Source organism: Dromiciops gliroides, chromosome 2 (assembly GCF_019393635.1).
Source record: "Dromiciops gliroides isolate mDroGli1 chromosome 2, mDroGli1.pri, whole genome shotgun sequence".
NCBI lineage: Eukaryota > Metazoa > Chordata > Mammalia > Microbiotheria > Microbiotheriidae > Dromiciops > Dromiciops gliroides.
In genome coordinates, this window is record NC_057862.1 from 638,097,542 (window position 1) to 638,119,681 (window position 22,140).

The window sequence follows — 22,140 nt, forward strand, 5'->3', positions numbered from 1 at the left end:
GACTAAAAGCCTACTTAAGTTCTTAAGGATTCAGATAATTTTCTACTTGGGCTTCAGCATCTCTCCTCTCTCTCCCAAATTCATAAGATGGAAAAGACTATGTCTCAAACCCTAGGTAGCAAGGAATCATTCACTACACTGAAAGCTGTCACTTGGAAGTCATTTCACAAGGGACACTGCCCTTGTCTATGGCTCCAGCTGACAATTTTTTTTTTTAAGTTAGAATAAGGTGGTAGTTTATTTAGGAGCAAGGGAAGGGAACGGTGGGGGGAGGGAAACCATGAAAGAAATCCTTGGACTTCTCATGGGGAGACAGGCACAAAGCACGTGGCTCAGAGGTACCAATCTCCTCCAGCTGGCAATTTAAAGAAGGGTGTGGCTGTCCAAGTTCTTTCCTCCCCAACATCTCTACCCCACCACCATTTTCTCATATGTCTCTAAAACCAGAGAGTTGTCTCCTTCAGGTAAGAGAAGTCATCGGGTTTGAATAGACAGTAACCCTTCTCCAAAGGCATTCTCTTAATGCCATGTCCCCCTTACCTCCAAGTTCCCACACCCAAGACATCTAGCAAGGAGGAGGGCTGACAAGAGGATACATGTAGTAATATAAACTGCTCTTGTCCCCACAGAGCTCAGCATACTCTGTTTCAACAGGACTGAACTTCTGCTCAAGAAAAGAGGGAAGAGGGGCCGCTAGGTGGCACAATGGATAAAGCACTGGCCTTGAATTCAGGAGTACCTGAGTTCAATCAGGCCTCAGACACTTGACACTTACTGGCTATGTGACCCTGGGCAAGTCACTTAACCCCTCATTGCCTTGCAAAACCAAAACCAAAACAAAACAAGAAAAGACGGAAGTGATCCTCGTCATGGGCTTTGTGGTCTCCCACTAGGGCAAAGAAGTGGTCCCTATGAGGTGAGGTGGCATTCTCATCACCAAGATGTTCCAAGGGACCGATCTGATCAACGTGAACACATAGAGCTATGTTAAAGATGTGGTGACAAAAGTTTCTGATAAAAGCCTAATTTCTCAAACAGAGGTGAATAAGTCAAATATATACAAATAAGAGCCATTCTCCAGTTGATGAATGGTCAAAGGACATGAACAATTTTCAAAAGAAAAAAAAATTGAAGTTATTAATAATTATAAGAAATTGTTCAAAATCACTATTGTTTATAGAAATGCAAATTAAAACAACTTGGAAGTACCACCCTCATATACCTCTCAGTTTGGCTAACATGACAGAAAAAGAAAATTATAAATACTGCAGCAGCTATGGAAAAATAGGGACATTAATGCACTGTTTGTGGAGCTGTAAACTGGTTCAGCCATTCTGGAAAACAATTTGGAATAATGGTCAAAGGGCTATAAAAGTGTGCATACTCTTTGACCCAGCAATACCACTATGAGGTTTATATCCCAAAGATTTTCTTTTTAAAGGAAAAGGAACTATACGTATGAAAATATTCATAGCAGCTCTTTTTGTGGTGACAAAGGACTAAAAACTGAAGGGATGCACATCATAGGGCAATGGTTAAACAAGCTGTGGCATATGATTATGATGGAATACTATTGTGCTATAAGAAACTACAGGCAGGGGGCAGCTAGGTGGCGCAGTGAATAGAGCACCGGCCCTGGAATCAGGAGTACCTGAGTTCAAATCCAGCCTCAGACACTTCACACTTACTAGCTGTGTGACCCTGGGCAAGTCACTTAACCCCAATTGCCTCACTAAAAAACAAACAAACAAACAAACAAACAAAAACCTACAGACAGGATGGCTTCAGAAAAACCTAGGAAGACATATGAATTGATGTAAATTGAAGTAAGCAGAACCAGGAGAACACTGTACATAGTAACAGCAAAATCGCAACAATGATCATCTGTGAAAGACTTAGTTATTCTGATCAATACAATGATCCATGACAATTCCAAAGGACTCATAATGAAAAATGCTATCCATATCTCCAGTGAGAGAAGTGGGTCTAATGACTGGAATATCGCCACCTGCTGGAGAGCTACTGTAGGAAAGCTCTGCAATGAGGAGAAGGCATCTGAGGGCAAGCCATGTGGCTTTTCTTTGGCATCAAAAAGTGACATTTGCTTGTGAGAGGAAGAAGGGGTGAGGCTGGCTCTCTTACTCTTTTTCACCAGGACACTCATGGAGAGCGGAGCAGGAAAACTGTAGTTCCCCAAGATAGATAGTTGAATCTAGGCCTCTTTCTCTCTCTTCACCAAATTCTTATTCTCCTTAATAAATGCTTAAAAGTCTGACTCTTGCTAAAGCTTATAATTTATTGGTGACCACTCATTAGATTTTAAATAGTATAGCTAGAATTTTAGCCCCCTTACATGGGTGAAGAATAAACATATTTTTTTCCACTTTCTTTATTTTTCTTCCCTTTTGTTTGGGGGGTAGGGGGTACAATATGTCTAATAGGGAAATGTTTTGCATAGAAAACTGACCTATCATACTGCTTGCTTTCTCAGTGCACTAGGTAAGGGCTGAAGGAAGAGAATCTGGAACTCTAAATTTATAAAGACGCATATTACAAACAAACAGACAAATAAAAGTGAGAAAAGGGGAAAAAAGGATGTGGTGCCTAAAACATTATTCCCATGCTATTCCAGCAAGAAGCCCTGCACTTTGCCACTAATCAGGTCGGGTGTGACATCTCAGTTAGTCCAAGTCTGAGGCCAGAAAAAGCTGCCCTTACCCAATGTCCCTCATTCACTTACCTAAGCTGTGTCCATTCTTTGTATAGAAGCAAGTATTGTTGATGAGGTTGACGCAGCAGCCAATCACATCTCCAGTAGTAAAGGTTGGGCCATAAGGTTGCCCAGTCCCAGAAGAACAGAATGAATGTCCATCATCGCCATGATAACCATATGAATGTTTGTCCCAACCTAAGGGAGGAGAGAATAACATCAACTGAGTAAAGGGAACAAGGAAGAAGTAGAGCCCAAGAAGCATCAGAAGAAAGCTATAGAGAAATAAATATTCTGAGAAAGCAACTCAATTGCTTAAAGCTATCTCACAGGCGGCCTGGCCTGCCTCTTTCCAAACCTACCATTCTGTGTGCATCACCACAGAGCTCCATGGTTCACTTCATTATCTCAAAAGGATTTCAAAGAATACCTATTAGGTATAATGCTATGCTATACACTGGGAGTGGAATCAGTGAAATACACCTAAAGCCTAGTTTATGTCCTCCAAGAGGTTTTGTCTAAATGACAACATCACACACATACACACACACTCTCTCTCTCTCTCTCTCTCTCTCTCTCTCTCTCTCTTACAGATTTTATGTCTATTGTTTGAGGATAGGACTGACTAGTTAAGTTGGACGAAGTTCATCCCCAGACTGACCACAGGGTGATTCATTTTTCTGGCCATAGCAACTCTTTTTTTTTTTTAAAGTAAGGCAATTGGGGTTAAGTGACTTGCCCAGGGGCAGCTAGATGGCGCAGTGGATAGAGCACCGGCCCTGGAGTCAGGAGTACCTGAGTTCAAATGGGGCCTCAGACACTTAACACTTACTAGCTGTGTGACCCTGGGCAAGTCACTTAACCCCAACTGCCTCACTTTAAAAAAAAAAAAGAGAGAGAGAGAAGTGACTTGCCCAGGGTCACACAGCTAGTAAGTGTTAAGTGTCTGAGGCCGCATTTGAACTCAGGTACTCCTGACTCCAGGGTCAGTGCTCTATCCACTGCGCCATCTAGCTGCCCCCACAGCAACTCTTAAAAACCTCTACTAAGTGCCAATGGGCATAAATAATAAAAAAAATTTTTAAAAAGATTCATACACAAAAACAGGGGGGGCAGCTAGATGGCACAGTGGATAAAGCACCAGCCCTGGATTTAAGAGGACCTGAGTTCAAATTTGGCCTCAGACACTTGACACTTACTAGCTGTGTGACCCTGGGCAAGTCACTTAACCCTCATTGCCCTGCCCCGCCCCAAGGGGTAAAAAAAAAAAAAAAAAGAAGATTCACAGAAAAAGTAATACCTATACCTATAAAATCACTGATTCCTGAAGAAATCAGGATATAAAAATGAAACAAAGAGGAAGGCTCTGCAATCTCCTCTCTCCTTGTCCTACAATATGACTCCTGGTTCCCAGTAAACAGTGAGAAAAGCTTCTATTTCCTCAAAAGCAGAGTTTTCTGGAAGGGTCAAATTCCTGCTTCACATCTCATGCCATGTATTTATATTAGTGTCCAGGCCAATGAAGGAAGAAGTACATAAGTCATACCAATTGGGGGAGATCATGCCAGAGAATAGGATACTAGATGTCAATTAAGGCAAATTAACAGTTTCTATAATTAATTCCATGTGATAGAAAATGCAAAATGTAGCTTTAAAAAAAAAATCTCACAGAGAATCTTCACCAACTGCTTATGGTCAAATAGCCTTTACTAGGCCCAGGCTTTTCCTTGGTCTGAGGTTTATAAAAACAGAAGTTTTCATTCTAGAATGCTGGAAGTGAAAGAGACCTTAAAGATCATCTGGTATTCCCTGTGTGGCCTTTGGAAGGTCACTTCCCCTTTGTTTGTACTGGTACAACGTGAAATAAGGCAAACCAAGAAAACAATTTATACAATGATCTCAAAGATGCAAAGAAAAACAACACTGAAGGCATCTTTTGACTCCAGCTGACTGAAGGTAAAATACACCTTCCTGCTCTTGGCAGGCGTGTTGGACTCTAGGTGTGGAATGAGGCCTGCAAAGGAGTGGGATTAGTTAACAGTTATCTCCTTAAGAGTGCTAATATTCAGATGACAGCTTTCAGGAAGGTTCAGAGCAAGAAGCAAACAGACAAGACAGACCAAACTTGGGGGCAAATTTGTAAACTAGAAGGGGAAGCAAAAGCTAGAACCCAATTACTTCCCCAAGACACAAAAAATCAAAATTTCTGCAAAGGGATTACGACCCCAGCGCCCCTGAGTTTAAGTCCGGGGCTGGCCTTGGCACATAAGCCAAGCACCTCTGGACCTCAGAGGCTGGTCCTTTTCTTTTACAGAAAGGAAACCTGAGGTGCTGTCACCTCACTGTTCTTTCCTCTGCCTTGTCCTGGAAGAGCTGATGCTGGATGCCACCCTTTACTCTTCTCCTCCCTGCTTTTCAGGGCTAAAATGAAGGAGTTGGACCAGATGACTTTTAAGGCTCTTGATAGCCCTAAATACAGTGATTTTGGTAATCAATCAATCAAGAAGAATCTCTTACGTATCTCAATCCTAAACAAAAGACAAAAACTAAACCATCCCGGTTCTTGAGAAACTTCCTGTAAGAGAGTTCTTGGGCTGAGTCTTGAAGGCAGAAAGGGACTCTACAAGGCAGAGGTGGGCAGAGAGTGCATTCCAGGCATGGGGAGGGCCAACGCAAAAGCACAGAGGGAGGAAAGGAAGAATTATGTATGTGCGAGGAACAACAGAAGTCAGTTTAGCTAAACTCTACAGGGCAGGAAGGGAAGAATGAATGTATAATGAGGCTAGAAAGGCAGAGTGGTGCCAAATATTGAAGGGTGCCAAATTGAATTTGTATTTTATCCTGCAGGCAATTGGGAGCCATTGAGTGGAGAAATAATATGGTCAGAGCGGCATTTTGGCAACTGTGTACAGAATGGATTGGGATGGGGAGAAAACGGAGGCAGGAAGGCCAACTATGAAGGCCACCACAATGGTTTAGATGAGAAGTGCCCTGAGCTAAAGTGGTAACTTCATGAGTGGTGAAAAGGGAACCGATGAGAGCCACCATAGTGGTAGAAATACAGCAAGTTGGTGAGCCAAGTCTTACAAACATGCAAATGGAAAGAAAGATGGTAACAGGGAAGGTTAGAAAAGGGTGGGGTTGAGGGGGAGGTGAGTTCTGTTTTAGGCATGAATGAATGAACAACAAAAACATTTATCAAGTCCAAACTACATGCTGAACATTGTGCTAAGCACTGGGGATACAGAGAAAAAGCAGGAAAACCAAACCCCAACAGATAAGGGCAGGATTTGGCAACCCTAGGTATGTGTGCTAAAGATGGTGATGTATAATTTTTAAATGACAAAGATGAAGAATATAAAGAAATATTTAAAGTCCAATGCAAGAAGATTCAAAACAAGGTCAACCAAATGATGAAAGTACACACACTGACTACAATCCTGTTTTTAAAAAATATAGCAACAAGAGAAACAGATTTTTAAAAGTCCACAGAAAGATTTGTAAGGGAACATTGGGGAAATACTGTTACTGTTCTAATGTTGTGAAAATGTGCGTTATTTCAACAAGCATTTATGTGTAAGACACTTCATAAGCTTCTTAGGTGCTGGGGATATGGAGATGAAAATTAAACCACCCTAGTCCTCAAGTTTTCCTTTTACTAGAGGGAGAGATGTAGTAAGTTAAGTGCCATAACAGTAACAATAGCTGACATTGAAGTAGTACAAGTGGTTTAAATACATAATCACATTTGAGCCTGTTTTAAAGTAACTGAGGCTCAGACAGGTTAAATGATTTACCTATATTCACACAGCTAACATCAGAAGCAGGATCTGAACCCAGGTGTTCCTGACTCTCCAGTACAGCACTACACACATGCATGATATCACAGTGTCCTTCTTAGAGGAAGAACTGTACCCATATAAGCATCATGAGAACCTTTAGAGGACAGGGTGTCCCCTATATTTCTATATTTCATGTTTCTCCTTTTAAAATATTTTATTGATACTTTGTTTTTATATCATATTCATTACCCAACCTAAAAGAATAAAAAGGGGAAAATGGTTCAGCAAAACTGAAAAGCACATCTATGAATCTGATGTCTATGCAATGTTCTATACCCACAGGCCCCCATCTCTTCCAAGGAGGGGCCATGTTCTCTAGGTGCAAGCTCAGACACTATCATTACAGACCATTCAGTTTCACTTTTTGTTTTCTCCATTTACTCATCTTAAAAATTCAAAATAAGGGGGCAGCTAGGTGGCACGGTGGATAGAGCACCGGCCCTGGATTCAGGAGGACCTGAGTTCAAATGTGACCTCAGACACTTAACAATTACTAGGCAAGTCACTTAACCCCAATTGCCTCACCAAAAAAAAAAAAAAAAAAAAGAGTGACTTTAAAAATTCAAAATAGTAATAGTTTAAATCTGAGGGTTTTACTTGGTAACTCCATATTTGATTTGCTTGCTTCTATTTGCTGAATTTCTAGTTTATAATTGCAAAAATAGTGATAAATGAGTAAGATTCATGAGTCAATTTTTTAGCACATGGGAAGGCTGTAAGCTGTCCACCCAGCCTGGGTTGTACTGCCCTGCCTGCCTGTGAGTTAGAGGACCCAAATTTTTCTTCTGCACTTTTGAAATGGTGACTGACAGGTGAACAGTATCCTCATGATGCACACCCCAAGGCTAGTCGGGACAGAAGAAAAGAGGTCAGGGTTTTGCCAAAGGCTGTTAAAAGGCTGACAAACTCTGGTCTAGACCTTTATGAAAAAAGAAAAAAAAAAAAGCTGGACAGCAGAAGGATAAACAGGAGCCCCAACTAAAGCTAATCTCTTGTCAGAGCTGGAGGAAAAAGGCAGCCCCTGGGTGTTAGAGGTCCTGGAGCCTATAGGAGCCAGGTCTAGGGTTTGGTCTTCCCTAAACACTCCCTTCACACAAAGCTCTCCAAATGAAGTCTCCCCCACCCCTCCCCAACCTTTGTTCCAGCTCATTTCATTTGGGAAGACTGCCTGGCTGCTTGGAAGAGAGGGAGGAAGCTTTCTCAAAGAAACAGCCGGGGAAATTCCACAGTCAATCCCACAATCCACATCCCAAAGCACGCGTGCGGTGACCCAAGAGCCAAAAGTACAAACATTGCCTCAATGTAAAGCTATGGGGTCTGAGTTGTCGGTAAGAAATTACCCAGCCCTGGGAAACATCTCTGGGACAGGCTGTTCTGATTTGTAAACAGCCTCTGCTGGGCACACGTATTGAAGTAGGGAAGAATCAGGGAATGGGGGAAGGAGTTCATGAAGCGATGTGCCTGGGGTTAGGGAGAACAGAGTGAGGCTCAAGTCCCAGGGACAAGAGGAAAATGAAATGCTGTAGAGCTGAGGGGCTATTCCCACAACTGAGAACACAAGGACAACTAAAGCTCAGCAACTCCTTGCTTCTCCCTGGAAACATTATACTGGTATAAAGACACTAATATGGGGCGGAGTGGGGGAGGCATGGCCAGGAAGCAATTCATCTGAACAAAATCTGGGGATTTTAGTGGACTGCAAGCTCAAAGTGATGTGGCAGTCAAAAAAGCATATGGGAGGGGGCAGCTAGGTGGCGCAGTGGATAAAGCACTGACCCTGGATTCAGGAGGACCTGAGTTCAAATCTGACCTCAGACACTTGACACTTATTAGCTGTGTGACCCTGGGCAAGTCACTTAACACCAATTGCCTCACCAAAAAAAAAAGGCCTAAGGGAACATGCACTGAATTAAGAGATGCAGCTAAGGCTGCATCTTTTTAATGACCTTTTAAATGGCCCCAATGCAGGGTGCCTGGACAACACAATGAAGTAAAAAAAAAAAAAGCCCTATACTCAATTCAAAGAATAAAGAGGTGAGAGTCCCTTTGCCCTTGGCCCTGGTTAGGCCACATCTGGAATGGGTGTCTGGTTCTGGCTACTATAATTTAAGAAGGATATCGACAAACTGGACCGAATTCAGGTAACCTTGATGCCAAAGAGCCTCAACCAAGTCCAAGTCCTGTGAGAATCAGTTAAAGGAACCAGGGAGATTTAACCTGGAGAAGACTCAGTGGGGACATTATATCCATCTTCAAGTATTTAAAGGGCTGTTATGTGAAAGAGAGGTTTGTTCTACTTGGACCCAATGGTAGAATCAGGAGCAACTATAAATGTAAATGGAAAGAAGTTACAAAGAGGACACCTTAAGACTGGATATGAGGGAAGAGCCTAACAACCAGAACTGTTTAGAAATGGGATGGTTGGCCTGTGCAGAAACTGAACTTTCATGGAGTCCTGTGACTACGAAATAAACACTGGGACCCATGGACGAGGTAGTGTAAAGGGTCTGCTAACTATGAGGAAAAGTATTAGTCAACATTTCAAATGAAGTCACAGTACAGAGGTGGGTGGATACCCACCAAAAACAGCAAGTGACGACTGAAAATCCAATCTCATGGGTTTTTATGGATCAATACTAGGTCTGGGTAATTGTTGGCAATGATAATTTGGTACCAATACAGTTAATTGAATTTTCCAGGTTATTTTCAAGTCCATAGTTGTGGTATGGAAATATGCTCTCTGTCAGGCCGTGACCAATAGTGCTTCTCAAATATGATCCAAGCCACCAGGTTATGTTAAGTTAGATATTTTGTAGGTGCTCCCCATTAGCTTTCATCAAAACTCAGTTCAAGTGTCACCTCTTGAAACCTTTCCTGATCCCCACAAAGTTGCATCTCCCCACCCAAAGAAATCATCTTGTATTTACTTTGTACATATGTTGTATCTGCTCATATAGGTATATGAGTAAATGAATGAAAAAGCATCTGTTAGCACTGATTATGCACCAAAAAGAAAAGTGAGCCATACAACACATATGTGGCTTTGGCTGCAGGACAGATGGAAAGGTCAAGAAGTCCTTAGGGTACACATTGGCAAGTCAGATGGAAATGCCTGGAGGTCCGGAGGACCTAGCAACAAGGCAGATGGTAAGGGAGTCTAGTGGTCCTCCATCTTATCAGAAGGATTTTATCACTGACTCTCTGGGCAACCAATCGAGTGAGTGGTGATGTCCTCCTGCAGGTAAGGGTGGTGAGGGAGGTAGAGGATGTGAGGCTAGAGAGACTCAGCCCATGATCAAGGGCTGTGGTGGAACTGGTGATCAGAGTTCCCTCCCTCCAGACAAAAGTGCAGACAGGGAAGGGGGCACAGGCAGTAAGGGCTCCACCAGCCTCCTGTTCTTCAGGGCGCTCAGGTGCATATCAGGATCTAGCACACAGTAGATGCTTTAATAAATGTTTGTTGACTGCCTGCCAACATTCAGAACAACCCATTTGGATGCAGAATTTCAACTTTAAACCCACTTCAAAGACTACATCCGGGAAAATCTTTCTCATCACCCTCAGAGCACTGTGGGCTTTCAACACTGAACATCTTTCACTCGTAAATGACATGTGAGCATGTATTCTCTCTGAACTAACTTACTTGCTGTCTTTAATAAGAAGAGCCTTTTAGAGTTTTAGAAGGGGTAGCCCTCTGTAGTATAGGAGGTTTAGAGTTAAAAGGAGGGAGATGAGGAAGGAACTAGGGGGTAGGCAGAATATTTTCCAGTCTAGAGTGATCCTTTGATTCCTAGCCAGGAACAATGCTCTCACCTATACCAACCTCCTTATTCAGCTACAACACTCCCCCTTCATATCCTCCAGTTTGGGGAATCAATGTGGGCCACGAGATTACAGACCAACATATATAAGGGAAATATGGCCTCCAGGAATTCAGAGGGTAACTGCTAACTGATTGAGAGTCTGCTCTAGTACAATCTGCTTCCTGAGCTGAACAGCCAACAGACTGCTTTCAGTCCTCATTTCCCTGAAGTTTATGCTCTCTACACACATATACCCCACCAAGAATCTGGGGAGGGGTCTTTTCCTCAGCTGGATGGACTGGGAACATGTGTTTTTCCACCCACATTCAGGAGGATTTTCTCAATGTTATGCTGTCAACCATGAGTCTGAGTCATCAAATGTTCTCAAGCCACTTCACTTTTACCCCTCCAACATTACTGGACCACTAGCTTGGTTCCTTTGTCCTTCTTTGGCTCTTAAACATGATCTGTGGTTCTGTTGAGGTGCCAGCAGGCCACGTGAGCTTACAAGGAAGCTGCATGGACCAGTCAGGGTTGGACTGGACTGATGCTCAAGTTAAAGGTTTTTGTAAGACAGAAACAGGTTAGTATTCAGTGTGACGATGGAGCCGTGATCAGATCCTATTCTGCCACTACCTAGAGAAGTAGTATATTAATCTAGCCTCCTCCGGCCACACTCACCACCCTGTCAAGCTCTGGACCAAAGTCACTCTCTCTGGCCCTCAGCCTCCTATGTGTACTGTCTCCCCTGTGAAGATAAGCTCCTTGAAGGCAGGGGCTCTTTGCTTTTGTATCTATACATCTGGTGCTTAGCACATGGCAGCCACTTAATAAATGCATGTGTTCATTAATACTTATGGACATACATGTCTCCTCAAAAAAGTGTAAACTCCTTGAGGGCAGAGATTGTTTCATTTTGTCTTTGTGTACCGGGCACCAGCACAGACAGAGCCTCACAAATACTGGTTGACTGATAGAAAGACATACAAAACTTTGCAAGACCTGATGCACAATGAAGTAAAATCCAGAGAACAATATAGACAATAGCTACAATAACAGTGGTGTCAAACTTAAACAGAAATAGATTCCTGCGGGCCATATATGGACTTCAAAAACCACAAAGTAATATGAACTGCATTTTTACTTTTTTGTTAAATATGCCCAATTACATTTTAACCTGATTCAGGTAGCACTAAGGAGTTTTGTTACCTCTGGTGTAAATTGATATATAAAATATATAAATATACATTGTATAAATACATATATAATTTGGGTGTTTTATATAAAAAATGATAAATGAAAGCAACATTAAAAGACAGCCAAACTCCTGGTTTGGCTGTCTTTTAATAAACAAAAGGTTATCAATAAAACTTAAAGCAAAGGGGGCAGCTAGGTAGGTGGTGCAGTATATAAAGCACCAGCCCTGGATTCAGGAGGACCTGAGTTCAAATTCAGTCTCAGACACTTTACACTACTACACTTTACTAACTGTGTGACCCTGGACAAGTCACTTCACCCTTATTGCCTTGCAAAAAAAAGAAAGAAAGAAAGAAAGAAAAGAAAAAGAAAGGAAAAAATTAAACCAAAAAAGAAGGCTCAGGCCTGACTTTGGACCTGCCTATTTCCTTTGCCAGTTGCCCCACACCAGAACACAATCCTGGTGGGCAAGAGACCCAGTGATGATAAGTCAGCAGCAGTCAGGTACAGTTATCCCTTCTATATCACAACTTTACCTATTGAGGTTTTGATATATCATGGGTCAGCATAAGAAATTAAAGGAAATTTGGGGGGAGTTTTGCAGAAGCCACAGACAACACATAAAGGCCACACCAAATGACACAGAAAAAGTTTAGAACTCAGAAATGCATGAAATATATGTATAATGTTATATATATCAACATATTTTATTTTTTTAATACCATAATAATTCAGACTTCTTCTCTGGTATGAAGGGAGGATCAAAACCATTTTACATGGATTATCCTGCCTGCCAGATTCCTAAAAAGCAGGGGGAATTGATGCCAGTCTGACAGAAGGAATGGAGGCCAAAGACCAAATACTCACAACATGGCTGGGGCTCACCACATTTCTGGGTAGGTCAACAGGTCTAGGGAAAAGACCAGGAATTGGAGTCCAGATACACTGGTTCTTGTTTCATCTCTGCCTGTAACAGGCTCTGTGGCCTTGGGTAAGTTCCCTTCCCCCTCCCCAAGGCTGAACTTCCTAACTCAACAGACGAGAACTACCTGATCTCTGAGATCCCTTTTAAAGCTGGGACAGTCTGTAGGGAGTTCAAGGGCTTTACTTGGGGTTTCCAAAGCAAGTGTTCTGATAACAATCAAAGAGTCACAGATTTAGACGGCCCTCAGAGATCATTCAGGTGCCTACCTCATTTTTTAGATTAGGAAATGGGAGGTCCACAGAGTAGTTACCTTGATGATAATAATCTGAAATATGCCTTGACAGTGATGAGATCTTAGAATCTAGCCCTGGAAGGGCTTATCTAGTCTAAACCTCTACCGGTGTAGAAAATGAGGTCTGCATTGAGGAAGTGCTTTTCTCAATTCAATACAGGGAATAAAGTAGCAGAGCTGGGAATCAATCCACCTCAGATTGATGAGTTCATGCCTGCGAACACCCCTTCTCATTTCTCTTCGGGCTCCACTCCTGACTCTTCCACCTCACCCCACAATGGGCTCCCCCAATCCCACTATATCCTACTGCGGGGGCTGAGGGAGACATCAAAAGAATTAAGAGAATTCCTATGTTGTTTGATGCAATTTTGTCCAATTATTAAGATTATCTAAGGGGGCAAAGTTTCTCTTAATGCTTAAAACCATCCAGACTGAGAAACAAAATGAATACATGAAGCTTCTGAAGCCTAATTCTGAGGGTTTTCATATTCTCCAGGAAATGAGCTCCACAGACCATATGGAAGTTTTTCCTTTCAGGGGCTGGAACAGCAGTAACAGGGCAGGGGGATCTTATTGCTATCGGCAGTTTCTTTGCAGCCAAAGACAGGGCATAGGATATCAACATTCCATAATCCATGTTTCCAGCAAACCTGCATAAAATCACCCGATCTCAAAGGTAGAGGGGGCTTCTGATGCCATCGAATACAGGGAATCAGTCCCCGACTTGGAATACTCTGCACAAGAATCCCCTGACACACACACATACAAACTAGCTATCACCTAGTGTTTTCTTGAGGACCTTTAATGAAAGAGACCCCACCACTTTCCAAAGTGGCCTGTCCCAAGTGTGACCAGTTCTCATTGTTAGGAATCTTCCCTCATATTAGACCTCATGTCTCTGGCACATCCACCAGCTGCTCCTGCTCTAAGCTCTGGGACCAAACAAAACAAGCCTAATTCTTCTTTTACATAATACAGAAGGAAACCAACACCTTTTCCCTAACCCCATCTTCACCTCACAGGTCTCCTCTTTTCTAGGTCAATTCAATGCCTACCATGTGCATTGTGCTAAGTCCTGGGGATACAAAGAAAAACAGCCCCTGCCCTTAAGGAGCTGACGATGGGGGAGACAAAACACAAAAGGAAGCTGGAATGAGGGTTGGGGCACCAACAAGGGGTACCGCCAGGGCAGGGCCTGGAGTTGCAACCAAGTAGATCATTGGAAAATGGAGAGAATACCCCCAACTCCTTCAGCTGATCTTCATATATCTTGAATTCTAGAGCCATCCTCTTCACCAACCTCAGAACACTTTCCATCTTCATCAAAATTCTTCTTAAAACAGGGAACCTGGGCAGCTAGGTGGCGCAGTGGATAGAGCACCGGCCCTGGATTCAGGAGGACCTGAGTTCAAATCCGGCCTCAGACACTTAACACTTACTAGCTGTGTGACCCTGGGCAAGTCACTTAACCCCCATTGCCCCGCAAAAACAAAAAACAAAAAACAGGGAACCCACTAAACCCCCAAATCTTTTTAGACTATCTACTATCTAGCCAGGCTTTCTCTACTTTGTACTTGTCCTACTGAGAGGAGACCATAACTCCCTTCCTCACACTATCCATGCTTATATCCAAGTAACTGACAAAAATGTTCAATAGCAAAGAATCAAACACAAAAGATCCTTGAGGCAATCCACCAGTGCACTCCTCTTTACTCAACATGAACATTTAATGACTATTTTTTGGATGCAGATCTTCAACCAATTCCAACTCCACTTAACTGAACTAACATCTAAGTCACATCTCTCCATCTTTTCCACAAGAACAGTATGAGAAGCTAAAAGATTAGTTTTCAATTAGTTTAGTAATCCTATCACAAAAGAAAATGAGGTTAAGCAGAGCGTCTCCTGTTCTTGATCTTATTAAGTTTTCATAGTCACTTCTAGATAGATTTATCCCACAAGCCCCACCAAAGGCCAGAATGAACATATTTCACAATGCATGTAACATTCTGTCCTCGCAGGCATGAACTCTTGAAAAAGCCATACGGGCTCTGGGTTTCCTTTTCTGGATGTTTACAGTGGCTTTCATGATATACACTCTAGCATTTTGCTAAGAATCAAAACCAAACATACTAGCACCTAGCTAGCAAGTTCTTCCTTCTCTCCTTCAATATCTGTAGTTGCCTTTTGCCAGTCATGCAATGCAGCACCTCTCCTTTTCTCCACAATTTTTCTTTTTGAAAAAGCTCATTTTTTTGTTTTGGTTTTTCTATTTATACATATTTATATCTTCTCTCTCGTGTTATCACATTCACTTTGAGCAATGGTCCTCATCCTTTCACTGATTCACTTTCTCTCTTTTTTTTTTTTTTAAGGCAATGGGGGTTAAGTGACTTGCCCAGAGTCACACAGCTAGTAAGTGTCAAGTGTCTGAGGCCGGATTTGAACTCAGGTCCTCCTGAATCCAGGGCCGGTGCTTTAACCACTGCGCCATCTAGCTGCCCCCTCACTTTCTCTTAATATAACTTTTTAAAAAATCCTTTTTGTTGTACTGTGTCTCTTCTCTCCACAGCATCAGCTCATTGTGAGCATCAGAGATCCTGACCCTCCATTCCATGAATTTGTAATCATGCCCCCCTTGTTTCCATCTTCTAAACTTCTAAAATCTAAGATGGTTAATGTGAACCACACTGGTCTCTCTTAGCAATTACTTTTCTTTTGAGTTCAAAACATGGTTCTGGACAGCTTCCAACCCCTTCTGGAATGACTTCTGTAAAGTTGCTATCTGTAAGGTGGCTAAAATTCTAGCTAAACTGTCTAAAAATCTAATGAGTGGTCGCTATAAATTAGAAGCTTTAGCAAGAGTTTAGACTTTTAAGCATTTATTAAGGAGCATAAGAATTTGGTGAGGAGAAAGAGGCCAAGATGCCTTCATCTATCTATCTAAGGGAGGCAGCATCTCTGCTCCACTCCACAAGAGGTCCTAAAGAGCGACCCCCTCACTCCTTCCTCCTCCAGAAACCTCTCCTGAAACAGGAAAAAGGGCCGTCTACACACACAGCTCCAAGTTAATTGGCTGATAGCTTTGATTGACAGTACCCACAAGCAAATATCACTTCCTGATGCCAAGGCCACAAGGCTATGTCCTCAGGCCAGAGCTCACAAAATGTTCCTCCAAGCAGGGGGCGTTGTTCCAACTCTCACACTTCTTAGTAACATTTTAGATAACTGGATCTTTACCTGTTCTCCCTCTGAATCTTTGGGAATCTCTCTACTAAAATCCATGGTGAATGTCAAATGATAATAAAAATATAAATAACAACAATAATAGCTACTGATGGGGGCAGCTAGGTGGCACAGTGGATAAAACACTGGCCCTGGATTCAGGAGGACCTGAGTTCAAATCCAGCCTCAGACACTTGACACTTACTAGCTGTGTGACCCTGGGCAAGTCACTTAACCCTCATTGCCCCTCAAAAAAAAAGAAAGAAAGAAAGAAAGAAAAGAAAAGAAGACTAGCTACTGATACTATGTTCTAGGCACTTTGCATTTTGCAATTATTATTTCATTTGACCCTCAGAATGATCCTGGGAAATAGGTATTATCATTACCCTCATGTTCCTGATGAGGAAACAGGCAAACATAAGTTAGGTGACTAGCATACAGCTAATAAACGTCTACAGGTATATTTGAATTCCAGGCCCAGAATTCAATCCATTGCATCACCATGCCTTTTAGGAAGGTTGCCTTACATGAAGTAGAGACTATGACAAGGGGGAGGCAAGGGAGCAGGCAGAGGCCTGTATGCAGGATGCTTAATCAGAGCCACACTTAGTAGATACTTGGCTATGACAGGATTAAAGCTCTGGAGTAGACACCTTTTAATCTTTCTTTGTCACAGGCCCCTTCAACTGCCTGGTAAAGGCTAGCGATCCCTCCTCAAAATAATGTTTGCATATGTTTAAAAAAAACTACATAGGAGCTCAAAGGAAAATTATATTGAAATGCAGTTATCAAAATATATTTTAGAAACAATGTCATGGAACTCCAATTAAAAACTTCTATTACAGAGTTAGAAAAAACACCTATGAAATTCATCTGAAGGAACCGGAAGTAAAGAATCTCAAGAGAAATAATGAAAATTGGGGGGGGGGGGGAAGAAGAGAAGGGAGACTGGAAGTGGCAGGTTTCAATTTATACTACAAAGTAGTAATCCTCAAAATTACTAGTCCTGGTTAAAAAATAGGATGATTGATGGAACAGAAGGAACACAATATACAGAAACAAGCAGACAGTAGCAGTGTTTGATAAGACCCAGATCCAGGGGAAAGGATTCACTATTTTGACAAAAACTGCTGGGAAAATAGAAAGCAGTCTGTCAAAAATTAGAAAAGACCAACATCTCACACAATATACAAAGATTACCTTCAAATGGATAAATGACCTGTATACAAAAAAATGGGCAACATAATGAAATCAACAGAGCAAGGATGAAAATACCATCTCATTTTTGGACAGGGGAAGTTCCTGATGAAACAAAGGATTCAGGGGACCAAAAAATTTATTCATATTTTACAAGATTCACAGTGAGTCTCCAATTCTTTGGGTGATCTTAGCCCCCCCCCCACCAGGTTGCAAGTTCCGCAGGTCACATTTCCACTGTGCCACCAAACTGGCTTAATAATAACAAATAACAAATATTATCTCTATATTCACTGGATTCACATCACTTCAACTGGTGATTAGAAAGGAAAGGGGATAAGCATTTCTATAGCCCCTACTATGTGCCAGGCATGGTGCTAAGTGCTTTACAAATATCTCATCTGACCTTCAAATAACCCTGGCAGGTAGATACTGTTATTGCTCCTATTTTACAGCTGAGAAAACAGAGTCAAAGGTGAAGTGACTTGCCCAAGGTGACACAGCTGATAAATGTTTGAGGTCATATCTGAATTCAGGTCTTCTGGACTCCAGGCTCAGCACCCTATCCACTGCACCCCCAGGTGCCACCATTAGTCATGTACTGCTTTGTGATATCATATATGTAAACTAATTCTATTGTTAACCTTTTAAGTGTTTAAACTCTGCCTCCACATTTAGATTCTAAGTTTCTGGAAAGCAGGAATTGTCATACGTTTTTGTATTCCCACACAGTAGGTTTCAATAAATAATGGAGGTGAAGTTTCCTGGGTCATCTGATCAACAAGATAAAGACATTTTTCTTTCCAATTTCTCCAAAATAAGAACTATTTAGGAGAGATAAATAACTTCGTCTCCATAGTCTAAGGCACTAAGAACCTAAGGAGGCAACCTTTCAATAAACTAACAGCAGGGAAAACTAATCCTCTTGCTGCTCATCTCTGTCCATCACTCCCACCTCCCTCCCAACAGAACTCAGCTCTGCCCACCCTGCAGGCTGAGTTGGAGGAAAAGGGGCAAGCTAATTCTGCTAGGGTAGCAGTGTGATCACAAGTCATACAGTAGCAGAAAAGCTCAGAAACAGAGGGAATTGGGACAGGGTGGAGAGCCCCAACAAGCCTAAGGAAAAGAGCACTGGCATCAAGCTGAGGTCAGTCTTGCCCTCCCAGAAGTCACCTGGGGCACAGGCTGGTGAAAAACGAATATGCCACAATGGGGGAAGGCAGAGATGTCCCAAAAAATTACAGACAGTTACAATGGAAGTAAAATAAATCCTATAGTCTCTCAGGAAGGGGGTATATGAGAACAATGGTTTGAAGGGGTCCCACTGAAAAACTTTCCCATGCAGGGAAGGCAATTATAATGACAGAAATTATTATTTCAATAACCAATTATTGAATTAGGACTAATTTTTTCTTCCTATTTCCTCATTCAGAAATCAAACCCTTGTAGGTGATTCAACCAGCATCTAAAGGACACTGCTGATGATTTTAGCCTAGGTGAATTCAGCCCATTAAGTTCTACTCAGGCTTGCTACCCCACCCCCTCCAGATCCTTTGTCCGGGGTGGTTTGGGAGTAAGAGTAACACAATCAAAGTCAAGGCCCCCAGCTCCTCATTAGAAATAGAAATGAACTGAGGGGGCAGGTAGGTGGCAGTGGATAAAGTACCTGCCCTGGATTCAGAAGGGCCTGGGTTCAAATCTGACCTCAGACACTTGACACTTACTAGCTGTGTGACCCTGGGCAAGTCACTTAACCCCACTGCCCTGCAAAACCAAAAAAACAAAAACAGAAATGAACTGAAATTTTGGAAATTTGGATGATACTCAGTCACAAAAGTCCACACACTCTGATTCAGAGAAGTCAGGGGAAGGTTCAATATGTACAATATTGGTCGTAGCATTCTTCCTGTAACAGGAAAGAACAGGAAACAAAATGGGTGTTGATTGATCTATGCTCAAATTCCAGCCATGCTGGTACAAGCTGCCTGTCCCTGGGCAAGGCTCTTCAGTACCCTGATGTTTCCACTTCCTCACCTCTAAAATGGAGGAAAATATTACAACTCACCTACATCATTCATAGTTTGTTTTGCTTTGGAAAGCAGAAAGCATTCCAGCAATGATTCGTCGTGATTATTATTATTATTATATGGCTGAGTGTGGCAAGAGATTTGCCCCCTCTTCAAAGGAAACCAACCAGAAACCACTTAAGAAGGTCACACCAGAGAAGTATTCCAACAAGTGAATCTGAGACCATGTTTGGTAGCTGTTGGTCCTCAATGACAGTAGAAAACAAAGCAAATCTCTGGGCAGGGAGAAGGGAAGAGTACCACCTGCTTGGCTTGGAATTTTTGGCAACACCAACTCTTTCTCCTTCACTCTACAACAATGAAGGCACATGGACTGAGGATCAAAAGTAACCAAAGGAAGTAATTCATGGTGTCACTCATCGCAGGCATCATAATTTATAGGTATGCCCTAGAAATGGGCTAGGGTGACTCACTTGAGTCAACTCAGAAACTTCCTGACATTCATATTCTCATTTTCTCTGTGTGTGTGTGTGTCTGTCTGTCTGTCTGTCACACACACACACACACACACACACACACACACACACACACACACACACACACACACAATTCCTGTTGAGAAGGGGGCAGCTAAATGCCATTCTACCAGACAGGTAAACTAGCCTAGCTGAAGGAAAAAGACATACTGAGGGGGAGAGAGAAGAGGTAGTATGTGCCAGGCAAGTCAAACCCATCCCACACCCCTCCCATCACCCTGATCACTATCTCCCCATAGACCCTAATGGAGACAAGCTAGTATCCTGAACCCAAGAGCCTTTGGAATACCAATGTATCTGGGCCAATGCCTTCTGCCACCATCCTGGAGGGTAACCCTTGTAGAGATGAATGAAGCCTGGCAACTGCTCCTCCAGATACTACAGTCATTGCTACAGAAGACTCAAAAGAGAAAGGTTTTGCCATCAAAGTCCCTGACATTGTCAATGGTTCAACATCAGGAACTGATAGGATTTTACCAGGGGAAATGACACTAAAAAAGTGGGATTAACATTTGCTTTTCTGGGGCACCCTAAAGGAACATGGGGGGCCTTTCCATGTGACTTGCAGCTAAAACCTAATGTATGTGTTGTCTCTTTCATTTGACTATGAGCTCCCAGAGAGCAAGAGCTGTCTCACATCTTAGTGAGTATCCCTAGTACCTCCAATAGAGTAAGTGCTTAAGAAAGGCTTCATTTATTCAATAATTATCTTGACCTTCTGTCCTCACTAACTTTGGTTCCATCTCTCCTTTTTCTGGCTAAACTCCTTAAGAAGGCTACCTATAATAGGTGCCCCCACTTCCTCTTCTCTTACTCTCTTCAGAACTCTCTGAAGTTTGGGGCTTCTGACCTCATCATTCAAATTAAACCACCCCTTCCAAAACTAACAGATCTCTAAATCAACAAATTTAAGGGCTCTTTTCTCAAACCTCATCTTTCTTGACCTCTCAGCAGCCTCTGATACTGTTAATCAACCAGTTTGTATTCTCTCCTCTCTAGCTTTTCTTTCCTGGGTTTCCTCCTACCTGTCTGAACTGAGAAAAAGGTTGTAGCGCTATAAGATTATAGGAATACATATCTGAATGATAATTCTGAAAGCTATGTTTGGTAAGAACCCAGAACAGACCTTCCACATACAGTCAGAGGAACTCTTCCTAGAAATAGTTGTTTTTAGATTGTCTCTGCTAAGATTAGCTTCTGGCAGCCCTTGCAGGGCTGCCAAGATGAAAAACCTCAAAACTCCCATTCTGAAAGCAAATGCATGTCCCTTGGGCACTTTGTCAGTATTCCCAGGGTCTGAATGATTTCCCCAGAAAGCAATTTATAAAAAGCTGCTAAGTTTATGGTGTTACAGTTCTTGGTGCTGCCTGTCATGAGAGATGTGTTATCAATGCCAGCAATTCTTCTGGGCTCTCCCCAGTCCAATTTCTTCTTATTTGGGAAGGGGATCATAGCCAAAAGAGGGAAACTGAGAGGGCTAAGACTCAAAATGGTCTGGTAACTGCTAAGGTTGCTGCCAGAATGTCACCTCGACCAAGGGCTCACATATGAGGAGGAAATGATGCCTAATTTAGAACCTTGTTAATTCTGTCTCTCAGATACCTGTGGCCTTCTCACACTGCTGGCTTCCATGCCACTTTCTTGCTTCTCCTCCCACCGATATGACCACTTCTTATCTGTCTCTTTTGTTGGATCCATCTATTTCCCACCTAGTTAATGTGGGTATCCCCTAGACCTCTGACTTCTCTCTCAGTGATTTCATCAGTTTAGTTGTCATTCTCATGCAGGTGACCTCCAAAACTATGTATGAGACTAATCTGTCTCCAAAACTCTACATAAATAGCCAAAAGTCTATCCTCCTGAACATGTACAACTCGACAAAACAGAATTCATTATCTTTTCTTCAAGCCACCCTTTCTTCCTGACTACCCCATTTCTCTCAGGGGCGCCACCATCTTCTCAGGCACCAAAGTTCATAAATTCTAGATTAGTCATGACTCATCCATCACTCTTTCATCTCACACATCCAATCTCTTGCCCAGTCTTGTCAGGTCTATATCAACAACATTTTTTGCTTCTTCCCCCTTTTCTCTACTCAGACACTGTATCTCTGTAAAATTCTAGCTATACTATCTAAAATCTAATGCATGGTCACCAATAAATTATAAGCTTTAGCAAGAGTGTTTAAGTATTTATTAAAGAGCATTAGGATAAGAGAGAAAGGTAAAAATCTAACTATTTCCAAGAGACCCCATCATATGACACCCCCTTGGCAAGGTCAGGAACAGAAAGAGGAAGAAGCCCTCCACCAGCATCCTACTTTGTGTTCTCCTCCCAGAGATGGGAGGCTCCTCAAGTTCATTGGCTGGTAGCTTTGATAGACAGC

The 22,140-nt window shown here is 42.3% G+C and overlaps 1 protein-coding gene across 2 annotated transcripts in view; it reads right to left on the reverse strand.

The window, feature by feature from the left end:
• The window catches only part of RANBP10 (RAN binding protein 10), a 129,347-nt gene that overhangs the window by 36,379 nt on the left and 70,828 nt on the right, over positions 1-22,140 (reverse strand). For both annotated transcript variants that reach the window (XM_043981034.1, XM_043981033.1), the window contains exon 4: positions 2,741-2,908. In XM_043981034.1, coding sequence (XP_043836969.1) covers positions 2,741-2,908 — 168 coding nt within the window. The remainder of the gene's footprint in view (positions 1-2,740; positions 2,909-22,140) is intronic.